This window comes from Thamnophis sirtalis, unplaced genomic scaffold (assembly GCF_051295495.1).
Source record: "Thamnophis sirtalis isolate CommonGarterSnake01/CBP01778 unplaced genomic scaffold, rThaSir2_p1.2 scaffold_3, whole genome shotgun sequence".
NCBI classification, from domain to species: Eukaryota; Metazoa; Chordata; class Lepidosauria; order Squamata; family Natricidae; genus Thamnophis; species Thamnophis sirtalis.
In genome coordinates, this window is record NW_028261383.1 from 10,389,893 (window position 1) to 10,397,254 (window position 7,362).

General features: G+C 41.2%; 1 protein-coding gene across 1 annotated transcript; it reads left to right on the top strand.

Moving 5' to 3' along the window:
• Window positions 1-4,206: 4,206 nt before the first annotated feature.
• LOC148047142 (uncharacterized) lies at window positions 4,207-7,029 on the top strand. The gene is made up of 2 exons (XM_087708350.1): window positions 4,207-4,328; window positions 5,057-7,029. The coding sequence occupies exons 1-2, from the start codon at window positions 4,295-4,297 to the stop codon at window positions 6,928-6,930; spliced, it is 1,908 nt and encodes a 635-aa protein (XP_087564476.1). The 5' UTR covers window positions 4,207-4,294; the 3' UTR covers window positions 6,931-7,029.
• Window positions 7,030-7,362: the final 333 nt, after the last annotated feature.

Sequence of the window (7,362 nt, forward strand, 5' to 3'; positions counted from 1 at the left end):
CATTTTTGCCCTCCCTATCTCCCAGGAGCACTCTGGAAGCCTCCTAAAGGCTATACACAGCCATTTTTGCAAAGGGGGTTGGGTTTCAGGAGGCCAAAAATGCTGTATTTGGTGTATAAGACGCACCCAGATTTTCAGCCTCTTTTTTGAGGGAAAAAGGTGCGTCCTTTACTCTAAAACATACGGTAGTTTCCATCCATTCTGCCTTCTGGTGGTTTGTGGCAGCCCCTCAAATATTGAAATACAGCTGTCATGTCTCCCCTAGTCCTTATTTTCTCTAGATTAGCCATATCCAGTTCCTGCAATCATTTTTCATGTTATAGTCCTCAAGGACTTCAATTATCTTAGTTGTTTTTCTCTTCACTTTTTCCAAAATTTTAACACCTTTTTTTTGGTAATGTGATCAAAACTGAATGCAGTATTCCAGGTGTGGCCTTACTAAGGTTTTACATTACTAATACTAAGCCCAAGTTGAAAGTCCAAGATTTACTTTTGCACAGAAATTAAATGCTGAACCCCACTTTCCTTCATTCGGCATGATTCATCTTCTCACCACAGTGGGTAAAATTAACCCAGTGTTGGATTTGGCCAACATATCCAAGGTCAAGCCCAACTAGATGAATCTCTAGCCAGAGGCATTTTATTTTGGGAAAAGTTATCCGGAGAAGATGTTCTGTCAAGAAATTGCACAGCAGCTGCAGATGAAGTTGGAAGATATTGACATAGATTTGTAGACTTTTATATAAATATAAATATATTTAACCTACAGGTTTAATACAATACAATTCAATAGCAGAGCTGGAAGGGACCTTGGAAGTCTTTTAGTCCAAGTCCCTGCCTAGGCAGGAAACCCTATACCATTTCAGACAGATGGCTATTTAACATCTTCTTAAAGACTTCCAGTGTTGGGGCTTTCACAACTTCTGGAGGCAAGTTGTTCCACTGATTAATTGTTCTAACTGTCAGGAAATTTCTCCTCAGTTCTAAGTTGCTTCTCTCCTTGATTAGTTTCCACCCATTGCTTCTTGTTCTACCCTCAGGTGCTTTGGAGACTAGTTTGACTCCCTCTTCTTTGTGCAACCCCTGAGATATTGGAACACTGCTATCATCTCTCCTCTAGTCCTTCTTTTCATGAAACTAGATATACCCAGTTCCTGCAACCGTTCTTCATACTGTGTTTTAGTCTTCAGTCCCCTAATCATCTTTGTTGTTCTTCTCCGCACATTTTCTAGAATCTCCCCATATTTTTTACATCGTGGTGACCAAAACTGAATGCAGTATTCCAAGTGTGGCCTTACCAAGGCATTATAAAGTGGTATTAACACTTCACGTGATCTTGATTCTATCCCTCTGTTTGTGCAGCCTAGAACTGTGTTGGCTTTTTTGGCAGCTGCTGCATATGCTGGCTCATATTTAAATGGTTGTCCACTAGGATTCCAAGATCCCTCTCACAGTTACTACTATTGAGCGAGGTACCACCTATACTGTACCTGTGCATTTTGTTTTTCTTGCCTAAATGTAGAACCTTACTTTTTTCACCATTGAATTTCATTTTGTTAGATAGTGCCCAATGTTTAAGTTTGTCAAGATCCATCTGTATCTTAAGCCTATCTTCTGGAGTGTTTGCTATTCCTGCCAGCTTGGTGTCATCTGCAAATTTGATGAGTTCCCCATTTATCCCCTCATCCAAATCATTGATGAAGATGTTAAAGAGTACTGGGCCTAAAACAGAGCCTTGAGGTACTCCACTGCATACTTCGCTCCATGAAGATGCAGTTCCATTGAGGACTACATGTTGAGTGCGGTTGGTCAGCCAGTTACGAATCCATCTGATGGTGATGCTGTCTAACCCACATTTTTCTACTTTATTTAGTAGTAGGTTATGGTCTACTTTACTAAATGCTTTACTGAAGTCCAAGTAAATTATATCAACAGCTGTCAGCCTCTGTTTCGCTACTTGCTTTCGACTGCCATTGAAACAGGAAGGGGGAGGCATGGTATTTGGGAAGGGAAGTTTTAAGCACAGGAGTGTGAAAAGGGAGTTTTGTTCTCACCATCTACTGCGCATGCTGGAGATAGTGGATGGGCCCACCAAGGCCAACGGTCCTGCATACCAACCTGATGATATTTTTTGAAGATGGAATTCACATGACACCTGAGGGGATCTGTAGATTGGACTAGGGATGGGGCTACCAGGGGGAGGGGGTTAGGTCACATATTGATATCTATGATTACACACGCTTTTGCCTCATATCTTGCTTTGCTTAGCTGCTATCTTTTCATAACCAGTAAAAGTACTCTTAATTCTGTGAAATGGAGGTAAATGGTTTCTTTCTTGGTTGCTGAAGGAGGCTGGCTTGAAAACAGCATTTATCTGGTCCACTAATTTTGTCACTTTGTTGAAGAATGCAATAAGATTAGTCTGGCATGGTCTGTTTTTGACAAACCCATGTTGGCTTTTGGCTATTATTTTGTTTACTTCTAGGTGTTTGCTAATTCGTTGCTTGATTATCTTTTCCAGAATCTTTCCTGGTATTGAGGTCAGGCTGATAGGTCAGTGGTTTCCTGGATCTGTTTTTTCCCCCTTTTTTGAAGATGGGAACCACATCAGCTCTTTTCCAGTCCTCTGGTAGTTCCCCAGTGCTCCAGGATCTCGGAAAGATATAATTCAGTGGTTCTGCGATCTCGTCTGCCAGTTCCTTCAGAACCCTGGGGTGTAATCCATCCAGTGCTGGTGATTTGAACTCATCTAGGGTAGACAGGTGCTCACTTACTATTTTCTTCCCTATTTCAACTTGTGTTCCTAAGCTGATTTTTGTGGTGCTGTTTTTGATAAGTTGGACTGTTTTTTTCCCTTTGTGTAAAGACAGATGCAAAAAATGAGTTAAATAGTTCTGCTTTCTCCCTGTTGCTGGTCATCTTATTGCCATCTTCTCCCAGCAATGGACCAATTGTTTCCTTAACTTTTTTTCTTGTTTTTAACATGTTGGAAGAAGCTTTTTTTGTTATTTTTTACTCTTATCGGAAGCCTTTCTTCATTGTGAGACTTAGCTTTTCTCACTTCATCTTTACAGGCTCGGGCTATTTGCTGATATTCCGCCTTAGTTATGTCCCCCCTTTCCACTTTTTATACATCTCTTTTTTGTCTTTCAATTTGTCAGAGCATTCTTTATGCAGCCATACTGGCTTCTTTTGGGAGCTGTTATTTTTCTTCTTCATTGGTATTGTGCTAGACTGGGCTTTTGTAATATTATTTTTCAAAATTTCTCAAGCTTCTTGAGTTGTTTTCCCCTTGAGGATTCTCATCCATGGAATCCTTCCCAAGTTCTCTCTAAGTTTATTGAAATTAGCTCTCTTAAAGTCCAAGATTCTAGTTTGACTTTGTCTTACTATTTGTGTTTGTATAATGTTGAATTCCAATATTGCATGATCACTTGCCCCCAAGGTTCCTGTAGCTTCAACACCTTCTATCATTTCCTCTCAGTTAGTGAGAATTAAGTCCAATATGGCTTATCCCCTTGTTCCCGTCTCTACTTTTTGGAAACAAAGTTGTCTGGTGGTTTGTTAGGAACTGTTTGATTTTCCGCTTGGTACAGAGTTTATTTCCCAGTTGATGTCGGGGTAGTTAAAATCCCCTATTACTATTGTGGTGTGCTTCCTACATACCTTAGTTAGCTGACTAGCAAAAAGTTCATCTACTTCCTCTGCTTGGTTGGGTGGCCTGTAGTATAGACCTATGGCAATATCATTACCCACCCCAACCATTAATATTGACCCAAATGCATTCAAGATAGTTCTCATCAAGTTTACAGCAGTCTTTGTCATCATCCAGAGAAGGAAGAAAATAAGATAGGAACACCATGAAGTAAATCTAAAACATCATGCAGAACACACAGAAAGAAAAAAAGGAGGGAAAAAAGAGAGACACCCCTTTATACTTACAGCAACCAATCATAGCTTAGATTGTATCATGCATGAGTCAGCACTCTCTTACTAAGTGATCACAGTTGTGTTGGGGTCTATTGTAGAGTTTACTGTTCCACCTACTAAATTCAATATCCTAACAGGCTCCTTTGCCCAACTTGGAAACTCTGCAGTTTGTTCATTAAGATGAAGATTTGCATGTAATTAATTCATTGAAGTGCTCATTGTTAGGAATGTTCATGGAATATGTTGCATTTTTGTCCTCTCCCTGTGTCAGAATTTGGTATCATTTGAGGATGTAGCTGTGTTTTTCTCCGTGGAGGAGTGGGCCCTGCTGGATTCTAAACAAAAAGCCTTATACCAAGAGGTCATGCTGGAAATCAAGAGGAACATGGCCTCCTTAGGTAAGGGATTCCCTTAAGATGTCTGTATTTAGTACCAAAGGTCAAATCTTATATCAACTTAATGTGGGATTCGTTGTCTCATTTGGAAATAAGCAATGAGCAGCCAAAACCTCCAAAAGAAAACACTGGTAATTGTATTCTTCACTTTGCAAAGAGGGTAGACCACACACAGATACACACACACACACAGGTACAGTGGACACACCCTAAATCATCAATACTTTTGTGTTATATTCTCTAGTACTGTTACAAATTTACCTCTCACCTCTTCTTCATTGGCTTTGTAATAATAAAGTGAACACATTATCTCTACCCCTGATTACATCTCCCATGACTCTAATTCTACCTCCCCCTGCCGTTATTTACACTTTCCTTTTGTGGTCCTAGTTCCTATGGGTTGACTCTAGAGTAACTATCATATCGGTAAACTCTGGTTAAGGCTGGTTTCTAGCATAACAGAGGCCTCTGATCCTAGCTCCTACATACAATTCTCAAGCTTCAGCGTAGCTCATGAGATTAGAAACATATGCAATGTATTTTGTTCACAGGCCATTCTTACAGTTCTGTAAAAACAATACAACTTTGTTTCCCGCATTAATAACAAGCATAGCATCCTGTTTTGAACAAATGGGAGTTTGGAAAAATATTGATACTGTTCAAATACAGCAGTGGTGCTTGATCCCTTTGGCACCTCTTTGTATTAATTTTTCTTTTTCTGTTGCAAGCAGGTGACGGATGGGAGATGGAGGATTCTGGTCAAGAGGCAGCAGCACCTTTGCCAAAAGACAAAAAGGATGTTACAGAAAAGATGGATGGAAAGCAAAGTTCTGAGGAAAACCTGTTAACGGTTGAGCTGGATAATTGCTCTGGTTTACCTTGTGCAGATACCAATGTCTTATTGGACACAGATAATTGCCAAGAAAAAGAAGTGTGTCCAAGGTGTGGGAAAACACTTCGAGATGGATCGGGATTTTGTGACTGTTGCCAAAGCCCTGCTGGAGAGAAACAGGATGAAAGCAGGCAACCCTCCAGGAGGACTCTTCCTTCTCCTTTACATGAAAGAATACAAGAAGGAGGGGAAATGTACAAATGTATGGAGTGTGCAGAAAGCTTCAGTACAAGCCGCTCTCTTGCACTGCATAAAAAGATTCACAAAGCAGAGGAGCCACACAAATGTCTGGATTGTGGAAGGACCTTCAGGCAGAAAAATCATCTCAGTTCACATAAGAGAGTCCATAAGGGGAAGAAACCTTATACATTCCTGAACTGTGGAAAGAGCTTCAGTCAAAAAGGTCATCTTAAGTCACACAAGAGGATCCACACAGGAAAAAAACCATTTCAATGCCTGCAGTGTGGAAAGAGCTTCAATTACTCTTCACACCTTACTGCCCATAACAGAATCCACACGGGGGAGAAGCCCTTTCAATGCCCGCAGTGTGGAAAGTGTTTTGCCCGTTTTGATAGCTTGCAGGTCCACGAACGGACCCACACAGGGGAGAAACCATACAAATGTCTGGAGTGTGGAAAGAGTTTCGGTGATTCCAGCCGCTTAACTTCCCATAGAAGAATCCACACTGGGGAGAAACCATATGAATGTCGCACTTGTGGGAAGAACTTCAGTAGAAAATATAACTATATCGTACATAGCAGGACCCACACTGGGGAGAAACCCTTTCAATGCTTGCAGTGTGGAAAGTGTTTTGCCCGTTCTCATAGCTTGCATGCCCACGAACGGACCCACACAGGGGTGAAACCATACAAATGTCTGGAGTGTGGAAAGAGCTTCGGTGATTCCAGCCGCTTAACTTCCCATAGAAGAATCCACACTGGAGAGAAACCATATCAATGCGCTGAGTGTGGGAAGCGCTTCAGTCAAACACGTCTCCTTATTCTCCATAAAAGGAGAATCCACAGTGGAGAGAAACCATATCAATGCACCGAGTGTGGGAAGTGCTTCAGTACTCAACCGGATCTTACTGTCCATAAAAGGATCCACACAGGTGAAAAGCCTTATAAGTGCACCGAATGCAGCAAATGCTTCACTGATTTGAGTTCTCTCTCTCGCCACAGAAGCGTCCACACTGGGGAGAAACCACATGAATGCCACAGGTGTGGAAAGAGCTTCAATAGAAGATATTGCTATATTGTACATAGCAGGACCCACACTGGGGAGAAACCATATCAGTGCCAGGAATGTGAAAAACGCTTCCATGATTCTCAAGCACTGACAATCCATAAAAGGATTCATACAGGGGAGAAACCCTATAAATGCACGGAATGTGGCATGAGTTTCAGAAAAAGTAGTTTTCTTGGTATCCACAAGAGGATCCACACTGGAGAGAAACCATATACATGTTACGAATGCGGAAAAAGCTTTAATGAAAGTAATTCACTCAGGATCCATAGAAGACTTCACTCAGGGGAGAAACCCTATAAATGCCTGGAGTGTGGAAAATGTTATAGAGACAGGGGTAGTCTTACCTCGCACATGAGAATCCACACAGGAGAGAAGCCATTTAAATGCATCGACTGTGGAAAGAGTTTCGGAGATGGCAGGAATCTCAGGGTCCATAAAAGAATCCACACGGGAGAAGCCGTATGAGTGTGTGGAGTGTGGAAAGAAATTCAGAACCTGGAGTGACCTTAGTCGCCATAAGAAGATGCACAGCAGGAAAAGACAACGCTAATTGGTTTGTGTTGATTCTCAAAATGTGCTCCGTGCCCACAGAGGTTTCCCAGGAGAATCTGTAGAAATGCATGGACTATGGGAAGGGCTTCCAAAGCAGCAGAAAAGTCTTGATCCATTAAAAAGAAGAGTTACTTTGTATAACTAGGAATTAACTTTTCGATATTAGATCTTTGTGCTAGTCTAGAGTAAATATGACTAGAAAGAATAAGAATAGAATAGAAATAGCATAGAATATAGAAATAGGAATGGAAGGAATTCTCTCATTGGCCAAGTGTGACTCGGCATACAAGGCATGTGTCTGGTGTGTACACTCTCAGCATACATAACATATAACATTGATCAACT

Coding starts and splice junctions, on each gene's coding strand:
- LOC148047142 (XM_087708350.1), top strand. CDS start 4,295: ATGCTGGAAATCAAGAGGAACATGGCCTCCTTAG. Junction 4,329..5,056: donor GAGGAACATGGCCTCCTTAG/GTAAGGGATTCC, acceptor TGTTGCAAGCAG/GTGACGGATGGGAGATGGAG.